The 19,107-nt window shown below is 17.2% G+C and overlaps 6 protein-coding genes across 6 annotated transcripts; 3 read left to right on the forward strand and 3 right to left on the reverse strand.

Annotated features, from left to right (window-relative positions):
• Positions 1-789: 789 nt before the first annotated feature.
• Positions 790-1,905, reverse strand: PRELSG_1109000 (cytochrome c oxidase subunit 2, putative; the record flags this gene model as incomplete). The annotated part of the gene is made up of 2 exons (XM_028677348.1): positions 790-835; positions 1,271-1,905. The coding sequence occupies 2 exons, from the start codon at positions 1,903-1,905 to the stop codon at positions 790-792; spliced, it is 681 nt and encodes a 226-aa protein (XP_028533746.1).
• Positions 1,906-3,225: 1,320 nt separating this feature from the next.
• On the forward strand, positions 3,226-3,624 carry PRELSG_1109100 (iron-sulfur assembly protein, putative; the record flags this gene model as incomplete). Its single annotated transcript, XM_028677349.1, has 1 exon — positions 3,226-3,624. One exon carries the CDS (start codon positions 3,226-3,228, stop codon positions 3,622-3,624), a length of 399 nt encoding a protein of 132 aa, XP_028533747.1.
• An 849-nt stretch (positions 3,625-4,473) lies between these two features.
• On the forward strand, positions 4,474-7,156 carry PRELSG_1109200 (conserved Plasmodium protein, unknown function; the record flags this gene model as incomplete). Its single annotated transcript, XM_028677350.1, has 12 exons — positions 4,474-4,533; positions 4,607-4,666; positions 4,734-4,898; positions 5,157-5,205; positions 5,349-5,443; positions 5,551-5,726; positions 5,932-6,052; positions 6,140-6,201; positions 6,315-6,442; positions 6,649-6,698; positions 6,807-6,855; positions 7,068-7,156. The coding sequence occupies 12 exons, from the start codon at positions 4,474-4,476 to the stop codon at positions 7,154-7,156; spliced, it is 1,104 nt and encodes a 367-aa protein (XP_028533748.1).
• A 670-nt stretch (positions 7,157-7,826) lies between these two features.
• Positions 7,827-8,350, forward strand: ADF2 (actin-depolymerizing factor 2, putative; the record flags this gene model as incomplete). The annotated part of the gene is made up of 2 exons (XM_028677351.1): positions 7,827-8,043; positions 8,136-8,350. The coding sequence occupies 2 exons, from the start codon at positions 7,827-7,829 to the stop codon at positions 8,348-8,350; spliced, it is 432 nt and encodes a 143-aa protein (XP_028533749.1).
• Positions 8,351-8,638: 288 nt separating this feature from the next.
• PRELSG_1109400 (conserved Plasmodium protein, unknown function) lies at positions 8,639-10,394 on the reverse strand (the record flags this gene model as incomplete). Its single annotated transcript, XM_028677352.1, has 10 exons — positions 8,639-8,661; positions 8,748-8,862; positions 8,967-9,072; positions 9,143-9,227; positions 9,355-9,399; positions 9,580-9,615; positions 9,697-9,738; positions 9,808-9,873; positions 10,072-10,135; positions 10,230-10,394. The coding sequence occupies 10 exons, from the start codon at positions 10,392-10,394 to the stop codon at positions 8,639-8,641; spliced, it is 747 nt and encodes a 248-aa protein (XP_028533750.1).
• A 982-nt stretch (positions 10,395-11,376) lies between these two features.
• On the reverse strand, positions 11,377-18,715 carry PRELSG_1109500 (conserved Plasmodium protein, unknown function; the record flags this gene model as incomplete). Its single annotated transcript, XM_028677353.1, has 6 exons — positions 11,377-11,908; positions 12,077-12,180; positions 12,346-12,444; positions 12,522-12,611; positions 12,696-12,749; positions 12,851-18,715. 6 exons carry the CDS (start codon positions 18,713-18,715, stop codon positions 11,377-11,379), a joined length of 6,744 nt encoding a protein of 2,247 aa, XP_028533751.1.
• Between the last annotated feature and the right edge of the window lie 392 nt (positions 18,716-19,107).

Raw genomic sequence — 19,107 nt, forward strand, 5'->3', positions numbered from 1 at the left:
AGAAAAATAAAATGTTTTTTTGATTAAAATTTTAACGTTTTCAAATTAAATTGTTTATTTTATATAGTGTGCATTTGCATGTTCAATGAAATTATGTAACAATAGTCTTTTTTTTTTTTTCTATGATTAATTCATGAACTAGCTATAATATATATAGCATATATTTTAATATATATGGTACATGCATTAAAAAAAAAAATTTTGTATATGATTTTTTAAAATTAAAAAAAATAAAATCTATGATTACTACACACAAATAAAAAAAAGGAGAAAATATGTTTAAAATTTTCATTCATTTTTATAAAAAAAAAAAAACTTAATTTACAATATCATATTTTATAATATTTAAACAATTTTGTAAATAATAAATATATCATTTAAAAAGTTAATTTTTTACAACTCAGACAAATTTGCAACTAAGTTTGAGGAAATGTCCAGAATAGTTTTATCATTTGAATAAAATATTTTCTTGTGTATAATAATTAATTTGTTTTTTAAAATAAAAAAATATTTCTTTTTTAGATAATTTTAATATATTTTAATTTTATATATATATATAAAATGGTATTTTGATGCAAAAAAACTGACAAAAAAAAAAAAAAAAAAAAAAAAAAAAAAGAAATATATATATATATGTAAATATTTTTACACATATAAAACTGCTTTTAAATTGCTGTAAAATCATTTACTGAAAATTAAAATAAAAATTTTAAATTGTATATGATTATGTAAGTGGTGTGTGCTATAGTATAGTGAAAAAAAAAATATATATATATATATATCTGTTAATTATTCATCATCTTCTGGTGGAGACTCTACTTCATAAATCCAATACCTTAAAAAAAAAATATAAAAAAAAATTTATGATGAAAAAAAAAAATAAATGAGTACGTATATATAAGAGCATGTAAAAAGTATTTCAAATATATTATGCAACTTAATTTTTTTAACTATATTATTAAAAAAAAAAATAGAAATAAGTACATAATGTAATGTTAAATATATATTTATGTAATGTAAAAAATAATTTAAAAAATTACATTTATTTTAAATAATGATTTTATAAAAACGTTGAATAAATAAAAAACAGAGAAATAAATAAATCAATAACCATAAAAGACTCACATTTGACATACTTTAATGAAATATTCTCATTTTTTTATTTTAAATTAAAGTAGGTATGAAGTCAGTTAAGCATAGATAACATATATTTTTTTAACATGTTATTTAATTAACGATAATAATTTTTTTCTTTTTTTTTTAATTTTACCATTGTCGTCCTATAACTTTTACTGTCATTGTTGTGTGAACTATTTCATCTAACATATACAACATTGTGAAGCATGGAACAGCTATACTCATAATTATAAGAGTTGGAATCCAAAAAAATAAAAATTCTACTTTTAAAACCATATTATAATTTCCCCATACATTTAATCTTGTTCTGGACCAAAAAGGAATATTATGTTGACTAACATTAAATAAATATTCTAATGGTTTTGTTTCTTCTCCTTTTATCATTTTTTGTCCATTTACTATTACAATATTTTGTTTTGGTGTATTTGACCAATAATCATCCCAATGATAATTATCAAAATCGTATTCATGTTTTTTTGTACCATCTTCATTTAGGTGATCATGCGGATTACCATGATGATGATCTATATGATGATATAACCCTTTTGTATGTACTCCATGATCATGAACATTTTCAACATGCATATTTTCTTTATCTTTAACTGCGTTTACATTACTAGTCACTTTTTTATTTACTGTTGAAAATTTGTTACATCTTAATGGGATTTTTTCGACAAAATATGGTTTTAAGTAATGAATTTTATGATTATTTATTAAATAATTTATATTTCTTAAACCGAAATATAATTTGGAATTCAACTTAAACATTTTATTTTTAAAGGAACAGACATTAAATATATAGAAAATAATAAAATTAAAAAAAAAAAAAATAAACTATATGTTTACACTAAAAAAACTTTAAAATGCTTTGTATTTTATTAAAGCAAAATAATAATAAAAAAATTTTGAAAATAATTTTTATAAGTTAATATAAAAATAATATATATTAAAAAGTATTTTTTTTAAAAAAAAAATGCTTTCAATTACGATGCTTTTTTCATTTAAGTTCCTCTGAACAAATTTTTAATAAAATGAAATACTATTTTTTATAACAGAATAAAAACTAAAAAATTCATTAAAACATATGGTTCATTATTTTTCTTTTATTTTCTTAAAATCTTGTTTAAAATAACCGAGTGCATGTTTATAAATTATTTCTTTTTTCAAATAAATGAAATTCTATAATGAATGTTTTTAATTTAATTTAAAAAAAAAAATAGTTACTATTTACAAAAAAAAAATTATTATAAAAAGAACATAAATGCACTATTTTTGATTTAATATATAAATTTACATTATTATTAATATAAAATAAGAATAATTAATGATTAAGCGTTTTAAAGTAAAATAATGTCCCTTTAATATTTTTTAAAAAAAAAGGATGTACACAAAATGAAGAAAAATTTCATGTGATATAAAATTAAATTTTTTTTTCTTTTTAAAATACATATTTTTTTGTTTTTATTTAGATAGAGTTTATTTTCCTGGAACTTTTATCTTTTCTTATTATATTAATTTCTTTTTATTTTTATCTTAAAATATTATAAAAGTTTAATTGAAAAGGCTATTATATTATTAAAGTACTATTTCATATATTTATATATATCTCTAAATATATACTATAAATTCATTAATATAAAAATATAAATATAAATATTATTTGTTAGTGTAAAAGGGAAAAATATAAATATGCAAATTGGTTATAAACTATTATGTATAATAGCTGATTAAAAAAGTATTCATTATTATAACATATTTTACCAAATATAAAAAATGAAAATAACAAAATAAGTAGGTAAACTAGAAAAGTAATAATCATAAGAAAAAAAAAAAAAAAAGACATTTCTAAACAGCAAAAACACATTTTAAAGATAAAAAAAAAAAAAAATTCCTGTAAAATATGTGAATAAAATGTTATATTAAAATTATCACTGAAATAGTAGAAATAAAAAAGTAATTATTGGTAAATATTTTATTGTAATTTAATAAAAGTACTTTATGATAATTTCCCCTCTATTGATTTATTATTTAAACTCATATTATTGAACAGAAATTGATCTTTTTTTTTTTTTAATAAATATAATAAAAATGACGCATAATATAAAAAAATATGCTTGTTTAGTTTTAAATAACTTGAAAAAATATAGAAAAACTAGTTATATAAGTTGTAGGAACATTACATATTGTAATAATAATTTATATATATTATCATTTAATTCATTAAATTGTAGTTTTAAAAGATTTTTTAATAACAACAAAAATGATGTAACTTTAGATTGGGAAAATTCAGATGATATAGCAGACTTACTTTTTGAAGAATATAAAAATATTGATCCTTTAACATTGAGATTTGAAGAATTAGAAAATATGATAGTAGATACAGTTGTAAACAAAAACAAAAAAAAGTTAAACGGAAGTTGTAATGAAAGTGTTTTAGAAAATATTCAAATGAACTGGCTAGAAAAATACAATGAAGAGAATGATTAAATATATTTTTTGATTTTCTGTTTTTTTTTAATATATACATCATTAATTTGTTTTAATATATTTTAAGTTTTGAATTATCATAGTTTTTAAATTATGCATATATATTCATATATAAATAGAAAAAGAAGTTATCTTCGGTTATATATGAACATTAATAAAATACACTGAATATATATTTTTTAAATGTTTTTACTATTAAGAAAAAAAATTTCATTTTTTTTGTTTTAAATTATTTATTTTACTTTATAATTATTTTTTTTTATATTTCTTTTAAAATTTAATACTTAAAATTATAAAAGTGCACCAACAATTCATGCAATATTTTTGCATAAAAGAAAATAAAATTACAAAAAAAAAAAAAATAATAAATAAATAATATAAATTGTTTGATTTAAAGATTTTTCTTTTACTTTATTCTTAATTATAGACATTCTTCTGTTTTGATCTTATTAAGTAAAGATTCTTTGTAAGATTAGGAAATATATTAATTTTTCATTAACTTTAATGTACATTAATATATTAATATGATAGCAATACTAAGCGTTGTGATATTTTTACATTTTTATAATAAAAATTTCCCTGCACTTTATTAAATTTTTCCTTTTTAAAAAGCAAAAAATTAATTACAGGATATTATAGTAAATTAAAAAGTAATATATCAATTAGATGCATAATATAACAATGTACGAAAATAAAAAGATTCTAAAAATTGAAAAAAAATAAAAGTGTTCAAAATTTTTTTTATATTGTTTTTTAAGACATATAATGTATATATTATTACATACATTGTCTAAAATATATCAATATACCTTTATTTTTTTTTTATCACTATGTTTTTCCATTCAATAGATGATAAAAGCAATAAAAGAAAACTGTGTCAATAATATAGAAAGTGATATACAAGAAAAGGTTATTTTAATTATCTTTTAATTTTTATAGAAGTTTTTTTTTCCAAATATTAATATAAATTTTTTGAATTCAGCAATGGATAGATTTTTCGGATGATTTTACTTTTTATTCAAACTACAACAAAATTTCATCAGTATTATTTAAAAAAAAAAAAAAAAAAAAAATATTATTCTGTCTATTTTTCCTATTGGTTTTTTCAGTATCATAAAGAAGGATATTTAGAAAAGAAATGCTCTAATTCATGGTGTGGTTATAAAAAAAGATGGTTTATTTTGAAGAATAAAAAATTATATTATTTTAAAGATAAAGAAAGTTTAAGGCCTTCTGGTGTTTTAGATTTAGATTTAATTCACATGAATATTAATGTAACTATGAAATATATTAATAATTTTTTATATTGAAATATTAATATTTGTAATATAAATATTTAAATAAAAAAAAGAAAAAATATATATATACATTAAATATAAAAATAAATAACAAGAATTATATTGCCTTAATGTAATAATAAAATGTTTCCATTATTATAGTTTCAAATAATATTTATATTTTTATATCTTTTTTCTATTTTTTATTATAAATGACTTACACCCTTTTAAATATATTTAACTTGAATTGTTTAGTATGTAAATGGATTAAATAGGAAGAAAAAAATGGATGATTGTTTTTTATGTAATTTTAAAATACTGATATTAACTAATTATATTAAAATTTATATATTCAAGTAATTTTCACATATATATATATATATATATATATATATATATATATATATATATATATATATATATATATATATATATATATTTCTGTAGATTGTATCGAATCAATAAAATATAAAAATGAGAATAAAAATGAATCATTTTTGATATTAAACCCAAAAAATACAGATATAGATTTTTATTTAAAAGTAAGTATGCTTATCGCAAAGTAAATATGAATAATATTTTTAAAAAGAGTTTTTTAATAAATATTATATTTAATTATGAAAATACATTTCTTACTATTCTCTTGAAGGGAGACGATGAAGAAATATTAGAGTGGTATAATTTACTAAATAGTTCAATAGACAATAAAAAAATTTTAAATCAGCCTAAATTTATTTTCTCAGAAAATAATTTTTGGAAAATTGATAGAATATCTGTCGATGTTTTTGAAGCTATAGCAGATACAGGTGATATAGTACTATTTAGGTTAAAAATTTAAGAAAACAAAATTTTCTTTTCTTTTCCTTTTCTCTTTATCTTTTAATATATATCATAATTCATTTACACTTTTTTTTTTTTCAAAGGAAAAATAAATATTTTTTCTATTTACTATTTTTCAAAAATAAGTATTTTATTTTATTTTTTTAAATTTATTATAAAATTATCTTTTGTATTTCATTTTTAAAATAAGATCAAAGGTCACTTCCGCAAAACTGCAGAGAATAATAACAGGGGGAGAATACGACCATATTGGTATGATCTTAAGAAATGATAAAAATAATCTATTCCTTTTAGAAGCTATTTCAAACATGGTTTAAAAAAAAAATTATTATAAATATTCAAGTAAACAAAAAAATTATAAGAATATTTTTTTTAATTTTTTTTTTTTTTTTCTATAGGGCATTATTTTAACACCATGGATCCTTTTTATAAAAAACAAATGGAATGAAAGTTATTCAAGGTACTTTAACTTTTTTTTTTTTTCCATTAAAGAAAATGAAATGCTTGAATATAAAAAAAAAAAAAAAAAGGAAAATACTATTTATTAAATAAATATTCAATGATTTTAATTAGAATTGCTCTAAGGCGTTTAACATGGAATAACTCTGAAGAGAACCTTCAAAATTTATTAGAGTTTTTGAAAAATACTATAGGAAAAAAATATGACTTAAAAATAGTTAATTTTCTTACTTCAAAAAATGGTAATTCAAATTAGTTTCTACTATCTCAAAAAAATTTAATATGAACCTAAATCACTCTATATACACTGTTAATTCATTATAATAATAAAAAAAAAAAAAATTAAGCATACTGATATTTTACTGTATATATATAAGCACATTTACAAAAAAATTTCTTTTTTATTTTTCTTTATATGATTCCGTATATTTATTTTTTTTTTATTCAGATGAAGAAAGTGGATATTTTTGTTCAGAGCTAATAGGAGAATGCTGGAAGGCAAGTTTATTAAAAAAATCATACATAAACTAGAATGATAAAAAAAAAGGAAATTAATAATTTTAAGTATATACATTATTTTTTTAATTTTCATATTAATCATTAAAGATAATGGGAGTTATTCCTTTAAATACTTCCTGCTCTTATATTTTGCCAAGTATTTATATACATTTACAAAAAAAATTATATATATAATCTATTATTTTATTGCTTTTTTTCTTTATATTTTGGACAGCTTTTGATTTATTTTTAATTAATATTAAATAACTTCTGTTTTGAATTTTATTACAAAGAAAATTTTATGAATTCTATTTTTTATATATAAGAAAAGTAAATATGCATATTTTCTGTTTTGAATTTTTTAATTAGGCAATTTTTCTGAAAAATTTGAAGGAAAAATTAAGCTACAATCAGGGTGTCAACTAAATAATGAACTCTGTATAGATTTTTCTCTTTAAATATTTTACTTTTTTTTTTCTTTTTTAATTTTATTTTATAATTTCTATTTTTCATTTAATTAACCCTTATTGAATATTAAAATATTTTTCTTTTTTTAAACATAATATATACAGAGAGAAAAAAAAAAGAGAATAAATTAGTTTTAATTGTATCAAAAAAATATTTTTTTTCATTATTTTATAATAATTTTTTTGTATTTTAATAGTTTACATATGCATCTATATTTTTCTTTTTTTCGTATCTACAAATTTCCATGGTATGTGTGCATTAAAATATTTTTACTAAGCTAAATTAAAATCTTAAAATACAAAAAAAAAAAGAAAAAATTATTAGACATAAATGAAAATTTTGTTAGATTTATTTCAACAGATATATATTAATATTAGTGAAAATTCCTAATAAAAAATTTTAGTTATTATTATGAAATATAATATAATACGTAAAAAAATTGTCTAATTTTCTGAAATGATAAATAATTGGATATTAATTAAATTATAGGCAATTTTTAAAATTTAAGAAAAAAGAAATAAATTTATAGTTTAAACTAAAAAAAAAAAAAAAAAAGTAAGTAAATAAATAAAAATAGTAATAAAAAGCATCCATTAAAAAAGATAAAAAAGGAAAAAATATAAAAAATAAAAAACACTACTATAGAGTTGAACTACAAAAATGGTTTCAGGGGTTAAGGTATCTGATGAATGTGTTTATGAATTTAATAAACTGAAAATTAAGCATTTGCACAAATATATAATTTTCCGAATTGAAAATTGTGAAGAAGTTATTGTTGATTTATTAGAACAAGATGTTGAATTAAAATATTATAGTGATATTATAACTCATATTAAAAATAATTTAAAAACAACAGAATGTAGATATATTATTGCTGGTAAATATATAAATTAAACTTCATTTAAAATTTTTTTTCTCTTTCTCATGTTCATAATTAATTTAACTTATTTATTTATTATTAAATATTAGATATGCCAGTGCCTACTCCTGAAGGTGTATTAAGAAATAGGATTTATTTTATCTTTTGGTCTCCAGATTCAGCAAAGTCAAAGGAGAAAATGTTATATGCAGCATCAAAAGAATATCTAGTTAGAAAAATAAATGGAATTTTTAAGAGTTTAGAAATTACTTGTGATTTAGAAGAATTTGAAGATGAGTTAAAGGGAATAATTTTAAATACCTAACTTAATAGAAAGTTGTTTCTAATATATTTACATAAAAACATATATATATATATATATATATATATATATATATATATATATATATATATACCACAATAATAATAATCATATATTAACACAACAATAATATAATAGTAAAAAAAAAAAAAAATTTTGACTTCAAAAAAAAAAAAATTATTTCATATACTTCTTTTAACTATTCGTAATTATTTATTTGCAAATAAACCTAACAAAATTATTTATCTAAATACTTTTAACATTTTTAATAATATTCTCGTCCGTTTTATTTTAATTAATTAAAAATAAATTTTCTGTTTAAAAAGAAAAGAATAAAATAAAATTTATAAGATTTATTTTTTAAAATTTGTTTAAATTTTTTTTTATATACTGAAATTACCATCTTGATGTAAGTTGTGGTCTTTAATTTTTTGTTTATGTTTTTTTTTAGATTTTTTATCTAACAAACTTTCTGTTATTTTAGATTTTATTTTCATTTCAATAGATTCTAACATCTAAATAGAAATAATTTAATATATTAAATTATAATAGTAATAAATAAATTAGTTCAGTAAGATGTAATGAGACATTTATTATTATTATTTTTCTTTTTTATTACATAAGCAAAACCAGGGAGAAAAAGAGATAAATAGTAGTTGAATTCTAAGTTTTTAATTTGATATACTCTCAGAAATATATATAAAAATTGCAAAGCAACAAATATCCTAAGGAAATTATTAGAATTAAGCGAAATTGTTATTTAGAATTTATAAAATATATATTTTTTTTTTTTACAAATTCATTGATAAACTGAAAATAATTGAGGCAATCATAGGGGCATTTGTAAATTTAAACATATTCGTTATATATGAGAATATTCCTATTAAATAAGAAATAAAAAAATTAATATAATATTTAGATATATTAAATATGGAGTACATTAATTTTACTTTTTCTCTTTTTTTTTTAATGAAAAAAATTAATTTATGTATTAATATGTTTTTAACCATAAAAGGATAATATAGATATACAACTAAATGTTAATATATTAGCTGTAAGAAGTAAAAAAAAAAAGAAAGTAAATTTAAAATAAAATAAAAATAATTTATATATATATTTATATTTATATATTTTTCTTCGAAATTTATAATTATAAATGATAATTTATTTGTATATTCTATATAAATAATAATATATATATGTTAGTCTTTTTCTATTGTCTAATTTTGTACTTAAAAAAATCCCAGTATTAAATGGGTTCCATTTATCTAATTATAAAAAAATAATATCAATATACATATATATATATATGTAATACAAACTGTTAAAAACAATAAATTTAAACAAACCTTTATTCTTTTTTGAATAATTTAAAAGCAAATGAGTTGAATCTAAAAAAGAAAAAAAAGAATATATATCTAAAAAGGTGCATAATTTATATATAAAAAAAAAAAAATTACTTTCAAAAAAATTTGAAGAAAAAAAAAAAGTTAACATTTGGATCATAATTATAATTACCCACAAGCCTAACATTAATTTTTAAAATGTTTTAACATTTTGTATATATATATATAATGGTATTGATATAATATATATTTATTTAAATACGTGAGATATATTTAATAATGAAATTTACTAAAATATAATATGTAATTATAAATAAAAAAATATATATATATTTATATATAAATTATTATAGAAAAAATAAGAATAAGACAGATAACCAGATGTGATAAAAAATAATTTTAAGGATATTGAAAACTCTACTATTCTAATATAAAAAAAGTTCTTAAAAAAAAAAAAACTAGTTAAAATAATTGCATATCATTTACTATAGAAAATTTTATAAAAATATGAGTTTTTAGATTTAATTTTTATATACCATTAAGATGTTAAAGATAATCATAACAGAACCAAATAATATGAATGTAATAGACATATTTTCTATACAATTTTGTAAAGAATTTAACTTATCTTTTTTAACTTTTTGAATTTTATTTTCATAGGTTTTTAAATTAGAATTATGGAATATATAATTTAGTATCATTTTGCTTATTCTATTTTAAAAAAGTAAATGACAAAAATAAGAATAAAAAAATAAAATTTCAATTAAAACTAATTATTTGTTATTAATTCAAATTTTATTTACAAAAGTTATAATAGAACAATACAAAAAAAAAAAAAAAATAAATCATATATATATATAGAAGCAAAATAAGATATAAAATTTTTTTATAGCACTTTTTATAAGAATATATTATATGTGTATCTACATTTGTATTTTCTTTTATACAAATAAAGTTTTATTTACATTATAATATTTATATTTCTTATAAATGAAAAAAAGAAAAAAAAATTTTTACGTTTATGGTTCAAATATAGAAAATAAAAATCAGAATTTTTTTTTAAAGTGTTATTTACATAAAAAAATATAATATATTAACATTATAATAAGATACTATGAACATAAGATAAATAAAAGAATTTGATATATGGTATAAAGCATGTATAATATAAAAATATGAGAAATTAAAAAAAAAATATATATAACAATAAAAAATTAAAGAAAATAAAAATACTATAAATTTATGCACTCTCATAGTATACATATATACCTACACAAAAATAAAAAAAAGTAAAAAATGGACAAAGTAAAATTTATTACAAATTAAAAGTTAAAAAAAAAGGAAAAAATTGTAATAAAATAGTATTTTAATAAATAATACAAGTGAACAAATATAAATGTAATAATTTTAGTAAAATTATTACTAATAGCAAAACATATAGATTGATACATCTAATTTTTTAATGAAATTTTAGGAAAATAATAATAATTTTGTAAAAAACAATGTAATTCATAATTGTTAAAAATACATATCATGTAATTATATTTAATATATATAACGAAATAAGTTTATCATCAAAGTTTAACTTTTGTTATTAAAATTTTGTTCTTCCCATGTTAAGGTTTTCACTTGAAATATTCATAATTCCAAATTTATTATTTTATTTTTTTTAATATTCCTTTTTTATGTGAACATGTTTGGATTCATAAAATCTAAGGAAGCTTGAATTACAGTATCGGGGTTTCCTTTAATAATAGTTATATCTTCACTTGATTCTTTCTTACTTTTTTTTTTCCTTTCCCTTACCTTTCTCTCTTTTTTAATTTTATTATTACTTTTTTTAATCTCTATATTATCTCCTTGTTTTTCATTTCTTACTACATTTTCATCTATATCTCTATTTTTTTTTTGTTTTATTCTTTCATATTTCTTTCTAGGTTTTTTAATTGTAGGTTCTTTTTCGGAATTTTCATTGTTTTTTGGTATTCTTCTTTTCCTTGGAGTTTTTTTTTTCTCATCAGTTTTGTTATACACATTATTATCTTTTTTATTTTTTAATTTACTTGATTTCAACTTATCCCCTGATTTTAATATCAATTCATTTTTTTCATATCCCATGTATCTAATATAAACATTTTCGAAATGTTTTTTTATATCATCTGTATCAGGAACCATATCAAAGTGCAAATGATCAATAAGCGATGCTTGTTGCTTTCTTTGAAAGTTAAAAGAAAATAACATTAAAAAATATATATGCTTTATTTAAAAATATATACATATATATCAATTTAAATTTGAAAATTTTAGTTAAAAAAATAATAAAAAAATGTTTACACAAGAAATAATACTAATTTCATTTTTTTTTTTTTTTTTTTTTTGATACCTCCAATTTACTGTAAATAATTTTTTACAAAAATCAAAATTCAAAATAACTTTGTAATCGTATGGAGTAATTTGTGTTAAAAGTCTTTTTTGATTATAACCAACCTGTATATGTTTAAACAAAAAAAACAAGCAAAAATGGATATTAAAATCAAAAATGCAGAAGTTTTATTAAAATATATATATTTTTAATTTTTACACATTTTATTTTTTCTCAATTATTATTTAATATAATGTATATATATATATATATATTTCTTTTTTAATTACAAATGCAAATTCATTGGCTTTAGCTTTCACTGTTTCTAAATCAATTATACTCTCTGTGGTATTATTAAGTGATAAAGCAGTGTTCATTGTTTTTAGGTACTAACAAATAAAAAAAAAAGAAAATATGTTAAAATAAAAGAGAAACTTTTCTATTAATTTAATGTTATCATAATTACATCAAAAGTCTTATCCTCCACGAAATTTTCTTTATTTTTATTTTTCCTTCTCCTTCTTTTTGGTTTCATTTGATTTTTCAAATACTCAACCTTTAAAAAAAAAATAAAAAATTATTTATAGAGATTTATATATTAATAGATTTAAATATATATTTAAAATTTTTATGTATATACCCATTTATCATCAATAATTCTCTGATTAAAGTAAACTATTAGTGAGTTAATGTTCTACAAAGAAGAAAATCAGAAAATATATATATATATATATATATATATATATTAAATAAAGATACATTTGTATTGCTATATAACTTTATATATATGCTTACTTGATGAACAGCTAGCTTAGTATTTTTAAACTTCGAATGTGAATGGTTTTTATTTTTTCCCAATAAATGAAAATATTGATCCAACCTATATTTGTTAGAAAATTCTATTAAAGGCCAAATTAAATTTAATCTATCCTTAAATGCTTTTTTTAACATATATACTATTTTCTCAACATTATTTATTACACATGTTACTCCAAATGTATTTTTTATATTCTCTAGACATATATGAATTCTTTTTATAATTAGAAAATCTATTTTTTGGAGTTCCAGTTTTTCCATAAAAAAAGAGAAATTTTTTTTTTTTAAATTACGTATATCTTTTTTTTTAAATAAAGACAGTAAATCTTTGTTCTTATTCACATTCTCATTTAAAGTAATTATATCATTTATATTTTTTCTATTGAAAATTTTATTTATACAAAAACTGAACCTTTTATATTTTCTTCTTAATATATCAACTGTATTTATTTGATTGCTTGGAGGTTCACTAATTGGTACAGGAGTATTTTTTAAGTAAACTGAAAAATTATTATGTGGAAAACATAATTTTTTTGCACTTTTATTTTTTTTTAAATATATATTATTATTTTGATTATTATAAAAATCGTTAGGGTAAATATTTTTAAAATCGTAATTTCTCATCATTTCAGTAATTTCCATTTTTTTTGTTTTGGTTTTATTTTTTCGTATTCCTTTCTCTTTTTTCACCATTTCTTTATTTAAATTTTCTTTTCTTGAATCATTTAATATTTTTTTTTTATTCCCTTTTTCGTAATCGTCTACTGAAAAATTTAATAGATACTTTGTTGAAGAATCCTGATTATCCATATAAATATTACTATTATTATTAATATTATTAAAATAACTTTTATCATGTAAGTTTTCGCTCATTTTTTTATTATGAGAAAAACTATCCAAATTGTTCATTACAGCTTGATAACTAGATTCTTTAATATTTTCCATGTGGAAATTTGAACATTCTTTATTTATTATCTCTTTTTTATTTTCTACTTCATCCTTGTTTATATTCATAGAATCTGTTTTATTTCTTTTATTATCTATCTTATAACTGTTATTTAATTTATAATATAATAAATTTAAATTATTTTTATCAATTTCTTTATTTTTATTATTATAAACAATTTCGTCCTCTATTTTTTTTTTTTTACTTGTCATATTATTGTTAGTTATATTTTTCTCAAATAAGTTATTGGATGATAAATTATTTTCCATAATATTAGAAGAGTAGCTTCTTTTTTTTTCTATTTCATTCAACTCTTGAACAGAAATTTTATTGAAATTTTTTTCATTCATTTGATCTATCATATTATCATATGTAGATTGTGGATATTTTTTATCTAATGAATATAAATTATTATTTCCATTTTGTATATTTTCACCTAATATTTTATTGGAACTTATATCATTCACAATATTTTTTTCATTTAAATGTTTAAATAGGCTGTTTTCATCATTATTCATGCTTTTTAAATAAACTGTATTATTATATATATATTTTTTTGTACTATTTGTAAAATCCATATGCTTATCTAACTTATTTGTGATTGAATTATTTTTATCAAATTCATTAATACTTACATTACTATTTTCTAAATTATGTGTATTTAATACATTTCTGTTCAATACGTTAAAATTAGAAATATTATTAGAAAATGCAAATTTATTATTATTATTATTTATGGTTTTATTCGCGTCTAAATGATCTTTTAATGATTTTTTTCTAATGTTATTATAATCATCAGTTACATTATTATAATTACTTATTTGTATATCAGTGCTACTATTAATAGTATTTGTACTATGATCATTATTATTAACATTAAAGTTAACTTTACTATGTGTATTATTAATATTATTTTGATTATTTTTTAATAATGGATTATTATTGTATAAATTTTCATTACAAATATTTTTATATATACTATTATTACTTTTATTTGCTAAGTTATTTAAAGGGTTTATATTTGCATTGTTTGAAATAGAAGTACTCTCTATATTGATATTATTTAGGAGGTTGTTTAAATTATTATTTATATTATTAATTAAATTATTGTCAATCTTATTATCATTATAAACGATATTATTTAAAAAACTATTGCTATTATTATCTTTACTCTCAATATTGTAATTATTATCATTATTAATAATAATACTACTATTATTATTACTACTCAAATTAATGATATCATTATTATTATTACTACTCAAATTAATGATATCATTATTATTATTACTACTCAAATTAATGATATCATTATTATTATCATTACTTATATTAATACCATTATTATTATTATAATAATTATTATCATTATTATAATTACTATCATTTTTAATATCATTATTATGGTTACTATCATTTTTAATATCATTATTATTACTACTACTTATATTAATGCTATTATTATTATCACCATCAATATCATTAATATCGTTATTAATATTGTTATTACTCATATTAGCATTATCATTATTATTATTCATGTTCATGTTATCATTAGTATTATTATTATAATTATTAATACTATTATTATTTTTATTATTATCATTATTAATATTATTATTATTACTAATAATATTATCATTATAATAATTACTATTATTATTATTACTCATATTAACATTATCATTATTAATAATAATACTACTATTATTATTACTACTCAAATTAATGATATCATTATTATTATCATTACTTATATTAATACCATTATTATTATTATTATTATTATTATTATTATTATTATTATTATTATTATTATTATTATTATTATTATTGTTATTACTATTATTACTATTATTACTATCATTATTAATATCGTTATTATTACTAATAATATTACTACTAATCGAAGTACAATCAGCGGTAATATTATTACTCATATTTATATTATTTAAATTTGTTAAAGTCAAATCTTTTTTTTCTTTAATCTTCATTTGTAGTTCAAAAGAACATTTAATAATGTAATTGAAACTTAACATAGAATGCTTTTCTAATTGATGTATTAAATCATTTAATCTGTTAGGATAAAATTTTTTTAAGTATGGTATAAAAGCTACATATTTTTTTTTATTTTCATTAAATTCTTTATTTAAAAATAGCCATATAAAATTGGAATCAACTTTTATTTGATCACTTTTAAATTTATCCTCTTTTTCTAATAATTCACTATTTGCATTTTTATTTTCTACATTAACTGATTCATCACATATATTCTTAATAGTTTCACTTTTTATATAATTGTGAGAGTTTATTTGCATAATGCCTTTTGTATTATCTTGCATATTTGCATTTCCTTTTAATTTCATAATATATAAATCATTAACATTAATTTTATTATTTGATATGTTTTTATTATAATTTAAATGATTTATTTCATTCATATTATTTACCTTATTAATATTATTTGAATTATTAACACTGTTTAAATTACTTGTAATATTTAAGTTATTTATATTCTTTAAATTATTTTTACTTTTAAAATTTCCTATAGGAGATAAGGAATTTTTTTTCTCTTGATTTATTTTATTTAAGCTAAAATTTTCATTTAAAGAAGAATGTGAATATAAATTACCTAAATAATTATCATTATTTAAATTAACCAGACTATTTAAGTTATCATTATTGTTGCCTGTTATGATTTTTGAATTATTTAGTAATATGTTTTGATTTTGAGGTGACTGATCATTGGAATTGCATAAATTATTATCTTTTAATATTGATGAATAATTGCTTATTTTATTTTCATTTAATTTGTTATTTTTTTTTTCTACACTCTTTGAACAATCATTATAAAATTTTAATTTTTTATTTAGCATTTGATTATCTAATGAATCATTACAATTTCCTCTAGCCATTGAATGTGATATGGAATTATTCATATAATTATTTTTATTATTAACGGAAATATTTTCGTTGTTAGATATATCGATATGTTGATCATTTAATGCATCATTGCTTTTCCTATTGCCATTTGCTGCAAAATTTTCCTTTTCCTTTTCTTTTTCTTTTTCTTTCTTTTTTTTTTTTATTAAACATTCAGGTAACATAGGTTGACTATGGGTAACAGTGCTATTTAAATTAGTACTATCTAGCTTTTTCTTAACATCGCATTCCATATTATTTATATCAAAATTAATACTACTTTTTTCATTATTATTTGAGATATGTGAAGATAAATTTTGTTTTACTATAGGTGAAAGTAATTTTTGGCTGTTATCTTGAATGGATGAATTATTTATGTAATTAGAATTTTTTACTAAATTAAAATTATGTTCATTTATATACATGTTTTGATTCGAATAATGCTTATTATTTATATTATATAGAGATGTTATATTCTTATCGTTTATATTTATATTACTATTTAATATGTCATTTTCTAAATAACTACTTGTATCAGAATTATAACTCTTTTTTATTTCAGAATTTAAATTACTACTTAAATTTGATTTCGCTTTGTCCACCTTAAATTCATCTTTATTCATGTTATTTTTTAAATTCTCATTCATGAACACCTTATCATTTAATGATAAATTTAAATATATATCATTGTTCAAATTACTATTCATATTTTTCATTGAATTATTATTTAAAGTACTACTTTTATTTTTGTTATTATCCAAATCATTTAAATTGTTTATATTTTTATTATATATTTTTACATTAGGAATAGCAATGTTTATATTATTTACATTAGTATTTAATTTATTCAAACTATCATTCTTATCTTTCAAATTATTAATTTTAATATTCGTATTATTTAAATAGCTAATATTATTTATGTTAGAGTTTAAGTTAATATTACTCATATTATTACTATTGTTATTATTTAAGTTATTAATCTTATCATTTAAATTTTTCATATTATATTTTATATTATTTAGATTGCTCATTTTATTACCCAATATATTTATGTTATTCATATTATTATTTAAATTATTCATGTTATTAACGTTATTATTTAAATTACTTATATTCTTATTTAAGTTATTCATGTTATTAACGTTATTATTTAAATTACTTATATTATTATTTAAGTTATTCACATTATTATTAATAGAATTATTTAAATTATTTACGTTATTATTTGTATTTTTGTCGTTCAAATTACTATTTACATTGTTTCCATTATTCATATTTAAATTTTTAAGATTGCTATTGCTACAACTATCATTTATATTAATTATATTACTCAAGTTATTAGTTTTATTAATTCTATCAATAAAATCTTTTGTGTTAATTCTATTCAAATTATTTATATTATTTAAGTTATTATGCATACTATTAATATCAGAACTTTTTAAAGTATTATTTTTATTAAGAAAAAGATTTCTATAATTGATTTGAGGATTATTGATATTTTCATCAATTGATCCAGTCATGTTATTATTCACATTTTTATGAAAATTATTATAATTCACAATATTAACTGGCTTATTTAAATTTTCATTTGCATTTTTAATCGAATTTTCATTCATCTTTTGTATTGTGTTTCCTATTTTTAAATTATTTAGTAAATATTGATTATTAGCATAACTATTATTATTTAAATCATTATTACTATAAATTAAATTATTATTATGAAAGTTAAAATTTTCCATTGAATTATTGCCAGGAGTATTATTTGATATCTCATTGACGGAATCGATAAAATTACTATTTTCATTTAAAGTATTATTATGATGATCAATTTTTTTTTGCATGTTCATATTTAAAGTATTAGAATTATTGACATTATGGTAATTTGATATACTTTCTTTATTTCTATTATTATCAATTGCATTATTTCCATAAGAAGAATTACTTTGAATTGTGTAAAAATTGTTATTAGATTTCATATTGCAATTTTTTATAAAATTTAAATTGTTATTAATGCTTAGTGAATTATTTTTTTTTGAGCTATCATTTAATATATTATTTATATTATAGCTATTTAAATCGTTGTGGTTAATTACATGATCATTAGTAATATTTAATAAATTCAAATTTTCGTTTATATTACAATCCTCATTTAATGAATCATATAAAACTTTGTTATTTTGATATTTTATGAAATTTAATTCATTAATCTCATCATTATAATCATTACTACTATTATATATAAAAGAATTATTTTTATTTATAATATTTTTACTGTTCTCATTCATTATTTTTAATACCAAAAAAAATATTTTTTTATGAGGAGAAATTTTTATAACGCATGACAAATAACACGTAAAAAAATAAAATA

This window comes from Plasmodium relictum (assembly GCF_900005765.1).
Source record: "Plasmodium relictum strain SGS1 genome assembly, chromosome: 11".
NCBI lineage: Eukaryota > Apicomplexa > Aconoidasida > Haemosporida > Plasmodiidae > Plasmodium > Plasmodium relictum.